The 22,515-nt window shown below is 26.2% G+C and overlaps 2 protein-coding genes across 2 annotated transcripts; one reads left to right on the top strand and one right to left on the bottom strand.

The window, feature by feature from the left end:
• Positions 1-19,569: 19,569 nt before the first annotated feature.
• Positions 19,570-21,251, top strand: LOC128960541 (tRNA (cytosine(38)-C(5))-methyltransferase-like; the record flags this gene model as incomplete). Its single annotated transcript, XM_054306652.1, has 5 exons — positions 19,570-19,760; positions 19,824-20,019; positions 20,078-20,149; positions 20,213-20,850; positions 21,157-21,251. Coding segments are annotated over exons 1-5 (1,107 nt in total), but the record flags the coding sequence as incomplete, so codon positions are not given.
• Positions 21,252-21,409: 158 nt separating this feature from the next.
• Positions 21,410-22,515, bottom strand: LOC128959852 (protein OPI10 homolog). Its single transcript, XM_054305871.1, has 4 exons — positions 22,192-22,515; positions 22,000-22,129; positions 21,804-21,926; positions 21,410-21,741 (listed from the first exon to the last, which is right to left on the bottom strand). Exons 1-4 carry the CDS (start codon positions 22,231-22,233, stop codon positions 21,410-21,412), a joined length of 627 nt encoding a protein of 208 aa, XP_054161846.1. The 5' UTR covers positions 22,234-22,515.

The raw sequence follows: 22,515 nt of genomic DNA, 5'->3' as shown, positions 1-22,515 counted from the left end.
CTATTGATATACCGTATAATACTAAAGAACTTTATATAATTAACTAAATAATTCTCACAATTTACTTATTCATTCATAAAATATAAGTTATGATAATATTATTAACTACAAAGCTCAAATTAATTGCTTAATCAAAATTTATACAATATTTTATTTTAATTAATATTTAAAAACTTAAATTAAGTTAATAAATGCAAGTTAGGTGTCATATGAGAGATATTATTGAAAAATTTATATTTTAGTTATATAAGTAACATAAATATAAGTAAATATATAGCCATAACAATATCTATCTATATGTAAATGCATGATACGATACTATCATCTATTTTATAAGATTTTGATGACATCTTATTGTGTATCTCTTACATAATATAAGGTAAAGTATATAATAAGCAAAATACGTATCACCCAATATTGAGTGATATATATTATTTATATAAATATTGTTATATATACTGTGTATATACAGTATATATAAATTATTGTAATAACATATAAGAAATACATGATGTGATGATAAGAAATACATATAAAGATAGTATTAATTTGCTTTTCTTTTATCTCATACTTATTGATCTTTTTTTAGAGTAAAACATCTTTGTTTGAAAACAGTGAACTGCAAGCACTCGACCGCCAGTATTACTAACAGAAACAGTAATGCAAGTACTGTATTGGCACAGCCATCACATCAATAATAACAGCATCAATAATAACTGATCCCTCCATATGTCGTATTTCTATCAGTGCTCTCATGTGTTTTAATCCCCCCTATCTCTCGATTCACTGTTTTTGCATTATTTTGTTGCTTATGTATTGGCCGACTGTGGGCTTCATTTTCCAATTACCTGATGGTTCCTAAAGGGATTTTCCTCATCATTTCTATCTATTTATTTCCCTCTCTATTCCCCTCTAATACTATTCATCTCCCCTTTCAATGTTTTTTATTGTCAACAAAATTGTTGGACATCATTGGTGTTTATCTATTTGAACATAATTTCGTTTTCACCATTATTTTGGTTTCAAAATTCTTTAATCTTACTCACGTTAGTCGTACAACACATCAATACATATTTGTTAAATCCATTGCGTTTAATTGCATAACTGTCATAACATTAAATTTATTTGTAAACTTTTACTTTTTCATTGAGTATCTAATAAATAACTCTAAAAAATAATAAAGTTTAAATAACTTTTTACTGTTTGATTAGCAGTAAATTTAAAGTTTTTGTTGTTGATAAAACCTTATTAATATTTATAAATAAACTTAAAAATTTATTATTATTATTATTATTATTATTTTTGTATATCACGGTTGTTCCGGTGTGATCACAGTTGTGTCGGCCACTTTTGGTGGCAGAGACACGACTGGTTAGACTCAACTCAAGTCTAGTACTTTTCTGACTGTTCTACAACTCTGAAGTATCACTGCTTTTTGCATTTCATAGATCTTAGTTTTTCTGATTTCCAGTGATTCCAAACTTAGGGCCAGATTTTTCGGTATTACGGCCATTGATGACAGGATTATAGGTATGATTTCAACTTTCTTAATGCGCCACATCTTATTGATCTCATAGGCCAAGTCTGTATATTTTCGGCGTTTCTCACTATGCGTGTCCTGTAGTTTGTGTGTTAGTGGGACCGCTATGTCTATTATGTATGCCTTATCTTGATGTTTGTCTACTAGTACTATATCTGGGCGGTTGTGGGCCACAGTCTTATCTGTTCTTATTTCTTTATCCCAGTAGAGCTTGGCTCTGTTGCTTTCCATTACACTTTGTGGTTCGTATCTATAGTATGGTAATGGTTCTTTGATTAGTCCGAATCTTATTGCCAATTCCTGATGTATGATTTTGGCTACTTGGTTGTGACGGCTTAGGTACTCGGTGTTTGTGAGTACTTTACACCCGTTTAGTATATGTTCTATTGTTTCGGACTCCATATGACACATCCTGCACTTGTCTGTTGGTATATTTAGCTTTTGGATGTATTTCTGATGGTTTCGTGTCGGAATCACTCGATCTTGTATTGCCATCATGAACCCCTCTGTCTCTCCATGAAGACCGGCGTACTTCAACCATTTTGTAGACATTTCTTCGTCTACGTGTGTTTGGTTGAGTTCTGCCCTGTATCTACCGTGGAGTTCTTTTGAGGCCCATGTGTTAATCCTCTCTTTTTCATTTTGTATTTCTATTTGATGTTCATTATTGCTGAGATTTAGAGGTGTGTAGTTGTAATCAAGTGTTGATGTTATTTTGTGGAGCTCTGAGACATTGCATTTTTGTTGATGGTATTTTCTCAGCAATTCTCGCTGTTTGGCTTCAAGGCTTACAATGTTTAGTAACCCTCTACCCCCATGCTTTCTACTAACACACAGTCGTGCTACAGAACTTCTAGGGTGGTGTAGTCCAAACATTGTAAGTTGTCGCCTTATATGTCTTTCAATGGTCTCAAGTTCTGTTTTACTCCATTTTATTATTCCGAACGAGTATGTCAGTACAGGTATAGCCCAAGTGTTTATGGCTTTGAATTTGTTGTTTGAGTTTAGTTGAGATTTTAGTATTTTTATTATTCTTTGGTTTAATGTTTTCTTTATTTCTTCTTTAACTTCTGTCATTTTAGATTTATGCATTTGCTTAATTCCTAAATACTTATATATATCTCCATTTTCTAGTGCCTTTATATATCCGTTATCAGTTTCGTATTGATTTCTTTCAGAATAGACTCCTCTTTTCAGTTTCATTATAGCACATTTATCTAATCCGAATTCCATATTTATATCATTGGAGAAAGTTTCTGTTGTTTTTAGCATTGCATTTAAATCAGATTCTTTTTCGGCGTATAGTTTTAAGTCGTCCATATATAGTAGATGTGTTAGATTATATTTTGTATCACTTGATTTTAGATTTACGCCTTTTAGCTTTTTAAGTAGTGATGACAGTGGGTTTATAGCTAAGCAGAACCACAGAGGACTGAGTGAATCTCCTTGAAATATTCCTCTATTTATTTTGATTTCTGTACTTATTTTTGTTCCATTATTTGTATTGACACACAATTTAGTATTCCATTTTTTCATCATATTTTCTAATGTGTTTATCAATGTGTTGTCAATTTTATATAGTTTTAACACTCTTAATAACCATTTATGAGGGACTGAATCGAATGCTTTCTTATAGTCTATGTATGCCATTTCAAGATTTCTATGTTTTTGACGAGCTCTTATTGTTATGATATTGTCTATTGTTAATTGCTCTTTACAGCCCATTGAGTGTTTTATACAGCCTTTTTGTTCTTCAGCTATTATGTTGTTGTTGCTTAAATGATTATATATTTTTGTTGATATTATGGATGTTAGGATTTTATACATTGTTGTTAGGCAAGTGATTGGTCTATATTTACTGGGATCTGATGTATTTTCTGTTTTTGGGAGTAGATATGTTATTCCGGAAGTGAGGAAGTCATCGGTTTGTCCTGTTTGTATTATTTTATTCATTGCTATTGCCATTGGTTGATGAACTGTTGTAAAGTGTTTATACCAGAAGTTTTGTATTTTGTCTTGTCCTGGGCTTTTCCAATTGTGGGATTTATTGAGGGCTTCGGTTAAGTCATCTTTAATTATATTTACTGAAGTCATATGTGGTATTTCTTTATTTTCATCTTCAATATCATTTATCCAATTAGATTCTTTATATTCCTTTGGGTTACTCCAGATTTCTTTCCAGTAGTTTTCTATTTCATCTATTTGTGGTGTATTGTTATTATTGCTTGAATTTATTTTATTTTGATTTCTATAGAACATTTTTTCGTTATTATAAAACATTGTATTTTGTTTTCGTCTTTCGCTTTGTATTTTATATCTTCTAATTCTTTGTGATAGTGCTTGAACTGTTTGTTTTAATGTGTCGTTGTAATTTCGGATTATGGATTCAAATTCAGGTTTTCCAGGTTTTGTCTGTAATGATCGGTATATATCTTTTAATGATTGGTTAAGTCTTTTTGATTTGATTCCATTTAACACTTGCGTTATTCTTCCAATTATTTTTCTTTTCCCTTCTATCCGTGTCTCTATTCGCTTTTGCCATTTAGGTATTACATTTTCTTGATTTGGTTTTGTTGTAGACATGTGTTCTATTTTGTAGCCTAAGAGTCTCGATACTGCTACTGCTGCACAATACGTTATTGTATTAATTGCGCTCAACGACATATTTTCTTCGATGTAATCTTTAAGTATATCATTTATCGTTATTATAGTAGATCTTGTTTTAATGCCACTTCTTATTTTTGGTAATTTAGGTCTGAATTCTATTTCAAAGTCTTTATATTGTTCTAAAGATGTTTTTAGTTCATTTTCTGCTCTTATTCTTTTTATTTCATCATTTGTATTGTTTATGTTATCTGTTGTTGTAGGTGTCTCTTCTATTTCTGGCACTACTTCTACTGTGGTATTTAATTCAGTTGTTTCATTTAATGATAGTTCATGTGCCACTTGTTGTTTGATTTCTTGTAATTCAATCGGGGATATTTTATTATTCTTTGCTAAGAATCGCCGTTGGTCTGCAATTCTTTGTTCCGTTACATTTAGTTCTGGATATTTTTGTTTGAATGCTAAGTATATTTGGTTTCTGTAATCAGTCATATTTGTTTCGAGTCGAGTTGATCTGTAGTATTCGCGCATTATCAAGGTATTCATCTCATGTGTCCATCTCATGCGCTTTTGCGATTTGTCAACCAAATTGGTCAGTTGTTGCTGAGAACCAGCTTGAACTGAAACATTTTGGAGGTTAGTCTGATTTTGTTGACTAGTCTGCGGTCGCATTACATCACAGCTTTGCCCGCATAGCACATCACTGCGTGGGATATGATGCATACTTAACGAACAGCAGTCAATGCCTACCTGCTGAACGCGGGATTTATTTGAGAGGGTACCTCCCGAACACCCCCCGTTATTCCTACGACTACGTGTAATCATATTTATATATTTTGTGGCCTTTTTACGGGGTCCCGGTCCCTAGAGAAAGCTCAACACTAACATGTGTCTATTGCCACCCATTTCTCACCACTAACATGTGTTTGTTGAAATAGGATTTTTATTTTTATTTTTTTGAAACAAAAGTGGCCATTGCGTGTGAGGACGAGTAACTACTCGAAGGGTGAAGGGACATCCTTGCGGACGTCCCTTCGGGGTGGGGGCACCTTTTTACAGGCACCCCCGGGTGGGAGCACCCTTGCGGGTACCCCCAGGTGGGCACCGATACCGAAGTACCGATACCCGGGTCGGGCAGAAACTCGTCCTCACTTAGCACCCCGCTTTCCCCATACTACTTAAGTTGGCCGTCCTAAACAGCGTTGGTTGGGCAGGGACGGGAAGCACAGTTAAAACAATTTTTTTTTTCTCAGAAAAATTGCTTTCCACATCAGGGCTCGAACTCACGATCTTACTCTCCATTACTCTACTAGCCCTACACACTAACCACTACACCACTGTGCCTCTTATTATTATTATTATTATTATTATTATTATTATTATTATTATTATTATTATTATTATTATTATTATTTAATTACATACTTACATTTGAATTATTGGACAATAATAAGACATAAATAATTAGTGAACCTAATTGTAGTTTGTCTATCAAAGTTTGTTATGTGATGTTATTTTTATAGAATTTGCTGCAAATATTAGTTATAATGAGAGCCAATATAACATTCATATGATATGTCAGTCTATAAGAAGTTTTGTAAATTCTTGAAGTAAGCAATTGTTGATTAGACCCTATAATATACATACAACTCATATATATATATATATATATATATCATTGTAGAGGCAGTCATATAATAAAAGACGAGTTTCTGTAGTTAAGGGTAACAGAGACTCATCTATAAGATTGCAATACATATATGGATGAATTGATCGCAATTGTTATACACCTGTATTGACTAAACTTAACATTATATGTCTTTTATTGCTTTTTAGTGCTCATTGTCTCTCAAATATTTGCAGATTAAATCAATATATGCTTATTTAGCACTTATCTTCTCTTTTTAAATATTTAACTAGATTTTGATTTCAAAACTTTAACTTTTGTATTCTACTTACTCTATGCTAAAATGATACTATTGATATAAATTATATTGTAGTTTATATGATAACTATATAATAAACACAAAAATAATTATTAAAATTACTAATTGTGTATGTATGTATGTATGTATGTATGTATGTATGTATGTATGTATGTATGTATGTATGTATGTATGTATGTATGTATGTATGTATGTATGTATGTATGTATGTATGTATGTATGTATGTATGTATGTATGTATGTATGTATGTATGTATGTATGTATGTATGTATGTATGTATGTATGTATGTATGTATGTATGTATGTATGTATGTATGTATGTATGTATGTATGTATGTATGTATGTATGTATGTATGTATGTATGTATGTATGTATGTATGTATGTATGTATGTATGTATGTATGTATGTATGTATGTATGTATGTATGTATGTATGTATGTATGTATGTATGTATGTATGTATGTATGTATGTATGTATGTGTGTATGTGTGTGTGTCAAGAAAGCAAATATACAATTATAGTAAAACAAGTAAATTTAATTAGAAATATTATATCAAATATAAGATAATCTCATTTTTTATATAATATATTGTCTTTATGTATGTTTAGAAAATGAATAAATAGTACAAATAAAAGATAGACAAAGTTATATGAAATACTATGATTTGAACGACATTTATATATGTTTTAGTTTTTGGTTACTTTGTTGTAGAGCTGAAGAGATCAGAGAAGAGATAAATAATAAGAGAAAAGAAAAGCCGAAAACATAGTATTGATTCTCAACAGTGAATGAGTGAAACGTTAGGAAAAGTAATCGACAGCTGATTTGTGATATACACTCATGTAATATGTGATACAGTGATGCAGTGATACAGTGATACACCATTACATTTGCCATACATATGATCACATGCTTTGCATTACATTTGCTTGTGATTGCCATTAAAAGACTTGTCTTTTGATTACTCAAATGTACTAACATTTACTATTTGGCACAAATATATCGCATTTTGTTTACATATATTTAATCAAATACTTTAACTAAAACACTGTTTGCACTGATATTCAATCAACCATACAATTTATTATAATACATATATATTTTAATCTACTATAGTTAATACTATACTTAATTATACTTACTTTATATACACATTAATTTCATCTATTCCAATATATTGGCAATTTTCATACAGGAATACCTAATTGACTATTTTACTAATATTAATTTAACAATTTATATTTTATATTTTATTTTCTTAAAATTATTAATAAATATAGAACACTTTAAAAAATTAAAACAATTTTAAAAAGTTATTTTTTTGTAAATATAAATAAAAAATGCATCAAAATATTAATTGTTTGTAGAATGATGTTATTTTTGTAATTACATAATTAAGCTACTTATGACATTTAATACCAAATGCTAAAAATTTTAAAATTAATTGAAAATTGTTTTATGAACATTAGTTAAATAAATATACTGAAAAATATATTAGCAATTGTTATTATAATAATAATATAACAATTTTGTTTAAAGATAAAATTATTATTTTTGGTTTAATCAATTGTACATATAATATTTTAGAAATTACAATTATAACATCTATAATAATTAGTTATTAATAATATTTATGTTTATAACATATTTATGGTATATATTATTAATAATATATATTTATTTATAAAGTGAATATAAAGATTACAAAACAATTTATTTTGGCTAAAATAAATGCTAAATTATATACTGTTTATATATGTGCTGAGTTAGAGAATTGAGTGAACATTAAGATTATTGAATCCAATACAGAGATAATCAAAAATATTGAATATAGCGGTCAAACACACTTCAACTGAGAAAGGGAGCTAAATATCATTTGGTAGTCAATATGTGTGATATGTGTGATGCGATGACATTATATAAAAGTGATAATCCAAGTGAAGCCCTCGTTATAATAAATGAAAAAAGTTGTGAACAGATATCCATACAATCCATAGACAATATGCTCGGAAATGACAAATAATCGTTTATGCCTTTTATGCAACACAAGCGCCTATCATAGGGCCTATCATAGACCCGATCTTACAGTTCAATAAACTATTAGCTAAGTGTCGGCACATTCTCGCACTGTTAAGGCTATACATCATCATTACATACGGGACATACAAATACCATAATTAATGCAATTCCTATCAAACATTACAATTGACTCTTTTATACCATCATTTTATTTGTTTTTATTTATTTCTTAATTTTTAGTATTTCAATTTTTATGTATTGTTTGTAATTTATTAATGTATTATTAGATTTAAGTGTGAAATTAAATTATAAATACTACTATAAAATATAGCTTATAAAATTTGTATTATATTAATACCATTAATCTCGATTATATAATATATGTTAAAGTTTTATTTAAAAATAGTCTATTAATTATATTTAACAAGATCAGTTATAAAAGATATGATTTAACTCAATGAATAACAAATAGGAACAACAATAATGATATGCTTTACAATATAACTTCAAACTAGTTTTATGCGTTTATCTCAATTCACATAACATTTGCATTTCAGTGAAATAGAGGAAAATCTATGACAAAACCACAAAATATAAAATACTAGTGACAGTAGTGTCTAAAAGGAAAGATAGTTTAAAAACGATTAATCACTTGTATGTGACATAAATTAGTTGAACCAATAGACCATTAGAAGCCAATCCTTCAAAAAGTTAGTTTCAAAAGTGATATATAATGTAATCATGAATTCAATGTTAGCAACAATGAGCTCTTTATCCAATATATTAAGTGTTTTCCACTTTAAAGCTTTTATAGTTTTTATATGTATGTATTTTCTCACAATATCATAACAAATCATTGTTGAAATGTTATTTTAGCACTCAATAATATAACTGTATTTTATGAGACACGCTTTGTGTTAACTGTTTCATTACATATACAAATAATATATACATATATATAACTTATATACATACAGTATATCGTACTTTCCTTTAAACGTCTATTTAATGTCAACACAACTTTTATTATACAGTAGACATCACATATAGTTCCACTTGAATGCCTTTACAAACACATCACACATTATATAATAGATTTGCTTCAAATAAAAAATACTTTTGAGTTTATTTTATCAAATTTTAACTCAAATAAAGCTGTTATGGGTTTTATAGTTGAGATCAAGTGTTAACACTCTATTACTTTCAGCTCATGTCATGTTTGTATTGTAAGAAAGTCTCAATACGGGTATTATATTGTAAGTTACATACACTACTGTATAGTTATCTAATAAATAACACATTATACACATGTTATTATAAAAGATAAACCGTTTAAAAGCTTTAAAATAGCAACAAATAGTTTTAAAAGCTATTAAACGCTTTATTTAACATAAAAATTGTCATATTTTGTGGTAATATTGTGTAATTTTATTAAAATAGATATAAATTACTTTAAATTACAAAAAATATTTTATTTATTTATTTAATACTTATGGGTAAACAAATTATGAATAAATAATTTTTTAACATTTTTATATAAAACTAATAATATTATAAAATAATAATACAAAAATAAATATATTTATTTAATACATATATTTTGTTATAGAAATTAACAATTATATAAAACATCGTTTCATTAAAATATAACAATTAGTTATATAAAGTGTAAAAATAGATATTTGATCGCTTAAGACATGTGTTACGATTAACCATTGATTTGAATTAAAGTTAATCAACAAAATTTTATTATTATGTGCTCTGACATTCAAATAAATTAAATTAAATCTGGATAATTATAATCATATTATAATAATTATAATATGATAGCCATTTGAACCAATTATACAAAACTTAAATAATTTAAATACCAAATTAATTAAAAAAAATTGAAATTTAATATATTGCAATAAATTAATGAAAAATCATGTTAGTTTTTAAATATATTATTTAATGATCAGCACAAATATATTTGCAATTTTTTATATTACCATTTTTGTATTATTTTTTCTAATTAAGTTTTATAAAATAAATATTTTATTTTGATGCGGAAAATATCTGATTTTTGTTACAATATATACTATTTATATTTGATTTGATATATAGTAAAACCATTTATGTTTCAGAATTAATTTTTTATTTGTATGTGAGATATGAGGACTAAAAATACTTTAAGTGAATGAAACAAAAATTTCTATTTGAGTTTTTTGACAATCGATATATTCTCATGAGTGTTAATCTCTCTCTCTCTCTCTCTCTCTCTCTCTCTCTCTCTCTCTCTCTCTCTCTCTCTCTCTCACTCACTCTTTCACTGATGTATTGAAGCAAATATCAAATATATTGAGTCCCTGTTTGTCTATATCTTTCTAGCATTGATTGTTTTCTTGGACTTAGTCTTCTATCACATTAATTGGTAAACAATTATATTGTTCTTAAAAATAATTAGTTTAATTAGTGGTGCATTGATAGTGATGGTCAGCATCTGCTCTGTGATGGGGTAACAGGTGTTTGGTTAGTAAAGCCAACCGACCACAACCAAACATTATTGAGTCATTTGACTACAAATCAATAAAATTTATTTTGCTTATTTTAAATTTTGAAAATTGTATAAAATTAATCTTGAAATATTTAATATGCTAATATAATTGTATTACTATTTAAGGATTTATTTTATGTATAGAATTTATGATATTTATTAATAAAGTTTTATTAAAAATTGTTATTTGAATTCAATTATTGAATATTAATATTGCCATTTGATTATAAAGATTAAAGTATTATACAGTATATATAATACACTGTAAATAGTATATTTTATGTCATAATATAAATGTTGTGCATAATCAGTATTAGTTAACATATAAGATATACCAGTATAATATAATACTATACAATATAAATATAATATTGAAAGTTAAGTTAAATTACAGATATAGTGTATAGTGCATAGTATTAGAGTATAGCCTGAAATATATAGATAATTTAAGGATCGGTCAGTTTGTGAGCTCATGTTCACAGCTAATGCCAAAAATGTATTGAATCCAAAACGTCTCAAACATTTTTTGGATCATAACATAAAAGGCAAGTTTTGCCGATCAATACAAATGGGGGTAAAAATTTGGTGACTGAATGCACATAACATAACATATATAAAAAGCTAAGGCTTTTGGAAAATTGATATCAAGTGTTGGGTATATATAGATGTATTGCATTGAAGTATACATTAGTTATAATACTTTTACATTAAGTCAGTCAGAGTCGGAGTCAACACAGAGTTTGAGTTTCACGTCTTTCAATATTTGCTGCAAAACCTATTTGGATGACCAGTGCTTACAATTTCATACATTTCTAAAGTCAAAACTACAGTATAGTTAGTACTGACTAACGTAGGCCTATCTCATTGCGCATAGACAGGGGGGCAGTTGTCTATAACAATGTATATATAATATATATACGGTATATAAAAAATATATAATTAATATATAAGCAAATATATATAAAAAATATTTCTCTATTTTTTCGACTAATGTATATTATTTAGAATTATTTTTATTGAGATCATCAAAAATTAACAAATAACATATCGATTGTTTTGTCATATTTTGTATTTATATTAACTATTTATATCCATATTTGCATTGAAAATATTTACACATAAATCGAGATTTTTATATTATATAAATTCTAATGTATTGTAAAGAAAGTGAAGACAAGTATTTATTATTTCGATAAAAATAAAGTAATCATCAATTCGTGCGGAAATTGTTTGAAAAGAAATATGAGAAATATGATGCATCTTCACGCTAACTGTGCCCATACACTAACTGTGCCCAACTTTAACAGTGCACCACTAGTTTACTACAACAACACCACTGTTAACATCATATAAATATAATAGTAATGAGATTTTCTCTACTAGCCACTGCCTAGCCTAATAATAATAATAATAATAATAATAATAATAATAATAATAATAATAATAATAATAATAATAATAATAATAATAATAATAATAATAATAATAATAATAATAATAATACTCTTTGAGTTCACTATTTTTTGCTATACTTTTTCCATATTTCCATTACTTTTAATCTATGCTAAACATAGATTGGAATACTAGTCATCACTATTACATGGATATACTGACCAATCGATATTTACACTCTCCCTCTCCTCTAATATACAATATATTTATAACAAACATTATATACATATATATATATATAAATATAATTTTTCTTTTTTTGTTGCTTTTTTAGTGCAAAATAACTTTTGCATGATTTGTACAAAATATAGTATATTATATACATTATATCGATAACTTATCTCTCATTTTCTATTATTTTCTATTGCTTTTTATTTCAATAATACATTACATAAAATGAAAATAAGAAGCAGTAAAACATTGATTTTAATCAGTTTTATGTCACACTTTTATTATTGTTATTTTGTTATTATAATAGAAACTCATATTACAACACAAATTTTGATTAAATAAACTATTTATTTAATGAAAAACATTTTGCTTATATAATATGCTAAATTTAGCTAAAATTAAATTAATAAGAACATTTAATATTATAAATTGGTAATATGTATGAAATTAATAATATAAACTATTTTCAATATAATATTTTAACCTTGATAAATTTATTTGTGTAAAACTATACATAAAGTAAAAATTAATTTTATAATAAAAGAGTTAGACATATGGCATAATTGATGACAAAAATTGGACTAAATATAATATAAGTGATGAACTTAGCAGTTGCTATCATATAATGTTCAATAGATAGTGACAGACTCTAAACCATTACTTTTATTAAATGATAGCTGAGATGAACTGTATTGCATTGCATTACAATTGTAGGGTTAGTCCGCCTTAGATGTCCTCTCTCTCTCTCTCTCTCTCTCTCTCTCTCTCTCTCTCTCTCTCTCTCTCTCTCTTCCTTTCTCTCCCACTGTTATTACGTATTGGATGTCGTATAACATAAATGTCTGAACACTAAAAAACACGCAAACTTTTCGTGATTTATATCAGATCTACACAACAATAATAATTGATGGCTAAGATGGTCAATCAGCTCATAAGTTAGATATTGCATTCTATATATTTATATCAGAGTTAAGCAAATGGGAATAAAGGGGGATAAAGGGGGATAAAGGGGGATAAAGGGGGATAAAGGGGGATAAAGGGGGATATGGCTAAAATACTCCTTAAGATGAAATTTTGAAATTTTACTCCTCAGACATTTTAACCAAATCGGAAAAATTGTCGCTAAAAAACTAGAAGATCTACAGTAAGACACACAACAAATTTCAGCGCCGAATGCCTCGATTTTTTTCAAATTTATAAAAATTAAAATTTTGACTAATGTTTAATTACGTATTTTGGTGTTTTTATGACATATTTAAATAGAATTATTTAATAAAAATTAGTAAAATTTAAGGAATTTATTGGAACTATTTTTTCACTTTCCTGGGAATTTTCGGGAATTTGGCGAATTTTTTTCTTAACCCATTCCATGGATTTTGAAAAATTGTCGTTTAAAATGAAATAAAAATGTACACAACTTTCCCACAGATTTTTCGAGATTTTATTCCATTTCACTCCACATTAAAACTCAAAACTTTGCTTAACTCTGATTTATATATGATTTGATTGTCACACAAAAAACAATAAATTTTATATTATAGATGTGAGGCATAACTGTATTATATATTTTCTTATTAGATTATTATATAAATTACCCCAAAATATACAAATACTTATATTAAGACTGAAATAAAAATCAGAATTTGAATATTATCTGAAATATTTTACATTAATAATTTAATTTTTAGATATTATATTTATAATATTTTTTTATATAAAATAAAATCGATTTTCACAGATTATAACTAGAGTTCGGGCAAATTTCCAAGGAAGGAAAGTTCCCTAATAAAATCTCTCCAATTTTCTATAACTAATTTGTTAGAAATGAAAATATATTTTTTTGCATAAAATCTCGTTTCAATTCAATTAATTTAGTGATATTATCATATTTAATAATAACACTCAAAATAGTTTAATACAATATTTGTTATTCAAATTTTATAATAAAATTTGTTGTTTAGATTTCAATAGGTGGTAATAAGGGTTTTAAAAATGGCTGGCATAAACAATAGATGCCAATTTAGCTAATACCTGTCCTGCCTCTGTCATGCCCTGGGCATCTATTTACAGGTAAAGACACCTATTATTTTAATTTTATATTATTAATTAATTTATAATATATTTGTTTGTATTTTAGTTTTGTATACTTTTAATTAAAATGTAATATCATTGGAAATAAGTATATTAATTGTAAATTTAATAAACACGCTAAAACACTAAATTACATTATTTTTATAAATACAGTTGCTTTTTAGAAATTTAAATTGGCAGGCAAATAAAATAGATGCCCAAAATGCCAGGCATTTATGGCATTTATGGCATTTATTTGGGCATTGCCAGGGCAGGCATTTATTTCCTTAAACCCCTGGTGGTAATACAATGAAATAGATTCCCTGGGAATTCCCAGGAAGTATGGAAAATAAAGAAATTTTGGAGAATACGATGGAATTTGTCAAATCATAGTTATAACTAAATAAAAATAATATATTATAATTGTATCAAATTTCAATATTCAATATAAAAAATTAATTTATTGTTTTTAATATAGATATTTTTAATTATATTAAATAACTAAAATATTGTTTAAACATTCAAACATGTTTTTTATTTAGACATTGTTTGAAAGATTATTTTCAACTAACTTTACATTCAAATATTTTTTTAATGAATTATAGAATTACTTTAATATAATTATTGTTGTTTATAACAGTATTATAGTATTGTAATATGATATTTAAAGTTATATTATTTATATAAATTGATAATCAATTTATTAAATACTAAATACAATTTAAAAATTATGTGTAATAAACTTGTAATAGTACTGCACATTATAGTGATTTTATTTTCTTATTTAGATTTAGTACAAAATTTATGAAATGGCTGTTCATTAATGAAATGAAAGCTTATATTTATGTCGAAAATTGCATTTTCACTTCACATGTTTAGTCTTTAGATACAACATTACATATGAAACGGTAGTAAAGATTAACACATGGTTTGAGCAATGAGTGAGTAGGAAAGCCATTAATAAAAAGTAAATTAAGATTATATTAAGATTTTTGTTATGAAATCCGAAATTCTCAGAAATTACAAAAGAAAGGATAATAAAGTATCATAAAACTGGTACCTAATCTCAACAATCAATCATTTGGTCACTTTGTGTGTATGTATGTATATATGTATGTGTTTGTGTGTATGTGTTTGTGTATGTGTATGTATGTATGTGTGTGTGTGTGTGTGTGTGTGTGTGTGTGTGTGTGTGTGTGTTTCAATCGACTCAAACACAACTCACGATAGTATACATACATATACCGAATGGTCTGCACTTTTGTGAACTATTGATGAAAAAGTGAGAAAAATGGGGAAATCAAGACATAAATAATGGGGTCGGGAGGTAGTGATGCAATGGACGGCTTGTTTTTATTGTGTCTAACTTTTTGAAGCGATAGCTTCACAATAACACAGTATATACACTAACTTATCATCAGATTGTAAGTCATAGCTGTTTGAGCTTAACGTTTGCAAAGGCAGGAGTGGTCCGCCTCTAAACCGCCTTAACTCTGAATGTTATGGTTATAAATTGACACGAAAGGCATACATCCAACACTACCAAACAAATCTTAGAAGAGAGAGAGAGAGAGAGAGAGAGAGAGAGAGAGAGAGAGAGAGAGAACAAGTTGTGCCATACGTGCCATATCGTCATCGCGTGATCCCTACCTCAGCTCTGGCACTCATATCCGTAGTCCGATAAATATTTCAATGATAGTCAGTTCAATCAAATATTAATTTTCAAAACATAAATCAGATTTTTAATATGATATTATAATAAATATGTATAAAATTTTAGATATGTATTAAACTATATGTATACTATACTTTAATATAATTTAATTCTTAATAATTAATAATCCTAAAAATATATTTATATACCGTAAATAAAATTATATATATATATAATAAATTTAAAAATTATAAATATATTGTATTAACCAGAGGTTAAAAAGGTATATCTACTCTACTAAGAGTTTAGTACATAAAATGTTTTAAACTTCGGATTTTAATGACTAAATAAAATATTATATTTGATAATTGTGAACATTTATTATAATTGATATTTGATTAATATAAAGAATTATTTTAAATAAAATACTAAATGTCATTAATACTTTTATATTTATTATAAATTGCTTATAATATCTAAAAATATAGAATTTAAAGGACTTGTCCTAAAATGAGAAAAAATAATCGTTACTAATTATTTTATATTTTGACAAATTATGACATAAAAATATACAAATAATAAATTGTAAATTATATTTTTAAGTAGTAATCTGCAGAATTTATAAATTAATATTTAAAAGATTTTTAAAAATAAATTATACAAATGTGATATTACTTAAAGTTTAGTACTATTTTTACTCATTTTATTGATACTTTTTTTAATTTATTAATAATTAAATAAATGTATAATAATATATTTTTGTACTTAATTTGTCTACCTATTCATCATAAAAAAGATAAACTGATAATACATTTGATGATTACATCAAACAATAAGTATAATCATTTTAGACAGTGTCATACCGTCGACAGTCAGCACCACTTTGGCCAACACTTATTGCACGAGTACTGGCATCAGTCCATCACTGATCACACCATCTCTACATTGCCTCAAAACTATCTAAACACTAAATCTACTGTAAATAGTTGTGTAACCTATTAATCTTTACTAAAAATAATTGTTTACTCATTGATTAACTATACTTATAATAATACAATATTTGAATATTTTTTGAATTTAAATGCATAAATTCATTTTTGTCTTTACACAAAAATTCCTATATAAATATAATTTATTAACATTTGTTATATTATATATTAAAAACAAAATATAATATTTAACTTAATTATACTAAGTTATAGTCATTCGTATATTTTTGATCATTTTAATAAAAATGTGTATTTTTTGTTAGATAAAAAACAAATAAACTGATGACCAACTAATCTTAGTTTAAAATAAGTAAAAATTATAACAAATAAATTCTATTAAAAGTAAATATACTGTATTTAAGACTTAATAATTATTAAAAAAGTAATAAATAATATAAAGAAAAAATATATTTTCTTTAAAAGATTATAAATAATGATTTATTCATATTTTAATATTAGTAAAATATAATCGTTAAATTTAATTTATCAATTGATTGAAATCAATAATCAATTCATAAAAATACTAATTATTATTGATAACATTCATATACTATTAATATTAAAAATAATTTATTTAATAAATAATTTAGTTATTTTCATTTATTAAATGCTATAATGATTTTTTTCTGAAAACACATTTAAAATAAGAGACTGTTAGTTATTAAAGTATGATTTTAATAATAATTAACTTTAATTATTTATAATAAATAATAAATAAAAAATATTAATAATATTTATATAATAAATATATTATAATATATTATGTCATTATAGTAGAATTATTGTAGCGTATGTTTTTTAATAAATAAATAAAGTGTTTTAAATTAAATAAATCAGATACATATTATTAATACCATATATATTATATAAATCTATTTCATGTACTGTATATTATATAATGCATAATATTCTGTATTATATAATATAATACTTTAATATTAATATGTAAACTAAAAGACTATTGACTGATTTGTTTATAAAAATTTTATTTAAATAATATTTTATTTCAAATATAAGTGCAAATATTATATGATATATTGGATTATTGAAATATTATTATTGTATGATATATTTATAGAAATAAATGAAATATAGCATTTATACGACACATGTAATATGCACTACAGTTACAATGCATTATATTGTTAGGCATTACACACATTATAGAGACGTTGGACAAAGAGATGTGGTCTCCATAGAGATGGACACATCTCTCCATCACATGTGTACTCTTTGCACAAGTTTTGGGCACTTTCTTAGTCATCATTTTCTATCTAAATATATAATCAAAATAATAAAACACTTGAAAACAGGTGAAGCTATGATATTCATTGAAAATAAATTAGTATAAATACCTATACAAATAATTACAATTAAAATATATTCATTAAATGAACTAAAAAAATATGAACTAAATGCTAAAATCATTACCACTTAAAGTAAAAGTGTTTGAAAATAATGTCAAATTTTCTGATAAAAAACTCATCTGAATTAGAGATTACTTCAGAGAAATAGCGTTTGTTATTATAAGACTAATGTATAATATTTATACAAATAATAACACCCTTAGAGAGCAATGTATCATATCTTTAATTTTGTATCCAATGGTTACAATATTATGTATTATTATATTTATTCAATATCTTAAAGAATAATTTGTACAATAATTTCAAGTTTATAATGTTGTACATATGTAATATTGTATTAATTAATTAATTAAAATCTAGCATTATTAAAATATTTTCAAGTAATTAATAGTTATATATTGTATTAAGTATATAATTGTATATTGAATTGATTATTAATTATAATATTTTAGTTAAAAATTGTATTTAAGTTTTAAATTTTAATAGATATTTTTCAGATAATTCTATATAAATTTTATATATTACTAAGTTTTTGCTAATATTGACTATTAAATGCTAAAATATTTTAAAATTATACCTAAATATTAAAAAATTATAAATAAATATATTTAGCTATGCAATTATTAAAAATTATTGTTTATCTAAAATGTCTACTAAAATCATAAAATAAAAAATATTTTATAGAAAATGCCGGTATATTTATCTGTATACAATTTATATTTAAAAATAATAATGAGTTAGCTAAATAGATATATCAAGTATATAATGTATATAAATGAATAATATAAGTACACATTTGAAAATATATAACTAAAATAAAAGCAAAAATAGTAAAATATAAAAGCGATGTCTGAATCAAATAAGATATGATTTAATAAGTCGTTGTATTAATCGGTGTTAGATTTAGTATTGGTTTTAGTATTGAATGAATTGATGCAAAACAGAACAGAATATTCTATATTAAGATTTATGGTTTGATTTGATTAAACTTTTCTAACTTTTTCTCATTTAATCAATTGATTGATATTATGAATGAATGATATATTGAAGTGTTGTATGAAAAAGATTTTGTCATTAATTATATGAACACAAGTCTACCACTGTTTCAATGTTTGGTCTCAAAGACATTCAAAGACATGGACTGCACTTCGTTTCAAATGACAAACCAAATGCTTACTATTTGGTCACTCAATACATCCAGTAGTGACCTCTTGTGGTGATTGCATATCAATTAATTGGTTGTTTGGATGATTGACATGTGTGAAGACAATTGAAAACAATTTAAGACAATTTGAGGACAATATGACTCAAGACAGTCATGATATCAACTGTGAAATTATCTTCAAAACCAAACTCAAAGTTCTTGAACTATACTCAGGAATCGGAGGAATACATTACGCCATCAAAAGTATCACTCAATTAGTTAAATCATGCAATCATTTAATTAATTAATTGTTTTTCTGTTCAACAGATCTACCACTTGATTGTTACGAAGTGATAGCCATCGACATCAACACAACTGCCAACTCTGTCTATAACCACAATCATTGCAAAGATGATAACTGTCAACAATTGTCGAGAAACATATTATCGATAAATGACCGGCAAATGAATGAATGGGACATTGATTTGTTGACAATGAGTCCTCCGTGTCAACCATTCAGCAGGTCTTTACCATTCAATAGCAATATATTTATTATCATTTGATGACTAATTTCTAAACAGATTAGGTTTGAGACGTGATGTCGACGACAACAGAAGCGATTCATTTGTACATCTGATGAATATTTTTCATAAGTATGTCATTTAACTTAAGGTCAATTGAATTGTTATAATTGTCTTAATTTGTTGATCATTAAGATTAAGAAATTATCCAAAATATGTTTTGGTTGAGAATGTCAAAGGATTTGAGACATCAAATGCCAGACAACTTTTGATACAAACTCTGACTTCTTGTGACTATCGATATCAAGAGTACTTGTTATCACCGAATCAGTTAAATATTCCGAATTCAAGATTAAGATACTATTTAATTGCCAAACATAACAAAGACTTTAATTTCAAAACAATTAACAATCAATTGATGACAACATTCCCGTCAATTGATTCAAACAAATTGTGTACATTTTGTAGTAAAAACTTGTGCTTTCCGTATGAAATATCAATGAAACCGATTGACAATTATTTGCAACAATTGGATGACAAAGAAATAGAAAATTATTATTTATCCGATAAAATACTAATCAAGTATTTTATGATTTTAGATATTGTAAAAAGTGATTCATTTAACACAAATTGTTTCACTAAAGGTTATTCCCATTACATTGAAGGCACCGGTTCTGTACTAAAGACTACTGATTATGATTTGCAACACATTTGTCAACAGATCAATGAATGTCAAACTGATAGCCAAAAGTTATTGATATTAAGATCACTTAATCTTCGATTTTTTACGCCCAAAGAAGTGGCAAATTTAATGTCATTTCCATCAGAATTCGGTTAGTTTTCAATTAATTTTTTATTAAAATTATATAATCTATAAAATATTTTTTTTTAATTGTCTATAACTTAAATATAAATAACTTTTACTGCTAAATATAAAAATACGTTTAACTTTTTAAATAAACTTACCGGTAATTGTGTAATATTACAATTTCAATAGTTAGTTAATTACCGATAATTAGTTAATTGCAATTAATTAATAGCAGTTAATTATCGATAGTTAATCAAAATTTCAAATATAGTAATCTTATGAATTAAATTTTATGTATATTTTTTGTAATGATTTGTAAATGATTTTATAGATTTTCCAATCAATTTAACAATGAAACAGAAGTATCGACTGTTGGGAAACTCAGTTAATGTTAAAGTAATTGAATTTTTACTTAAATTACTTTTAAGTGAATGTTATACTTAAAAAACATATTCAAAGTGCTCTGAAATATCGTAAATCAACTTTAAATGTATTTATATTGTAATCCATAATAGCATAAAATTTAAAAATTATTTATTTAAAAATAAAACATTATTGATATATTAAATAACAAATAAATTTATTCAATTTTTCCAAAATTTGGGATCTATTTTGAGTCTTCGCGTAAAATTTTCATACCATTGCTGTATTGTATGTATTGGGACAAACTGTTGTCCAGTAAACGGAGAATTTATGAAATTTGTTAATGTATTGGAAAAAGAAGTGCAATAATTAAAGAGATTTTCAGCTGTTTTTATGGCAAACTCATCGAAATTATTTTGTTGCGAAACATTAGCGTTGGGATCCGCCATCATCTGCGAAATCGTCACAATTGGTTCCATTGAAATCCCGATTTGTGCGAAATGCGCTTCAATTGGCTGCTGAAAACCAAAGCCATGACCAACAGTAGACCCGACTATTAAACAAACAGTCAATCAATTCAGAAACCAAATGTCAAAATGCCATCAAATGACAAACCGTTTGCAAGACTCGTTTGTTTCAGTTTTGTTATCTTAAAGATCGCCGACGGCTTCTCGTTTGATATGAATCCTAAGTATATCCACGTCGGCGGTGACGACGGATCGGGAAAACTGAAGTATACTATAGTTTCAATATATTAATGGATTAACATTTGTGACAACAAATACACATCAATAATTGGCCGCAAACTTACCCGAACCGGCCATTCCTTCGGGAAATGGTTGCAAACCCGTCATGAATACAACGACATGATTAATATCATCAGCATTTTGAATGGTAATCAAAAATTTGTTGACATCGACGGCCACAAAGTCTGTCTGAACCTATCAATCAAATGCAAGACATGAGACAAATGCAAATAGTCATGACATCAATGGTCTGATACCAGTCTTCCCGAAACTATTAGACCAAACATATTGGCAGACATTTAAACTATTCAACAGTGAAGACAATCAATAAAATCATCAAAATTTGATGCATTTCTTCGTTAATTATATGAAGACATCACTTGTTGTTCAACGCATTCATTACTTTTAACATCATTTACGTCCAAATGTTATGTCAATTGTATTGATATTAGTAATCAAACCATCAATTGATTAGTTATTATAATAATGTTTGTAATTATAGACAATCATTAGTATTGATGTCAATCACAATACATATGTATATCAACACAATGTGTGACCACAACTAACCATCAATTGAT

The sequence above is a fragment of the Oppia nitens genome, unplaced genomic scaffold (assembly GCF_028296485.1).
Source record: "Oppia nitens isolate AA-2021 unplaced genomic scaffold, nextdenovo-longstitch-racon4-pilon3 scaffold4_pilon_pilon_pilon, whole genome shotgun sequence".
Taxonomy (NCBI): Eukaryota; Metazoa; Arthropoda; class Arachnida; order Sarcoptiformes; family Oppiidae; genus Oppia; species Oppia nitens.
This window is presented reverse-complemented; position numbering and strand designations above follow the sequence as displayed.

Excerpts from the sequence above, each read along its gene's own strand:
- LOC128959852 (XM_054305871.1), bottom strand. The coding sequence starts at position 22,233 with ATGTCTGCCAATATGTTTGGTCTAATAGTTTCGGGAAGACTG. Across the intron at positions 22,130-22,191 it reads TAATAGTTTCGGGAAGACTG|GTTCAGACAGACTTTGTGGC; the intron begins GTATCAGACCAT and ends TTTGATTGATAG. Across the intron at positions 21,742-21,803 it reads ACAAACGAGTCTTGCAAACG|TCGGGTCTACTGTTGGTCAT; the intron begins GTTTGTCATTTG and ends TTTGTTTAATAG.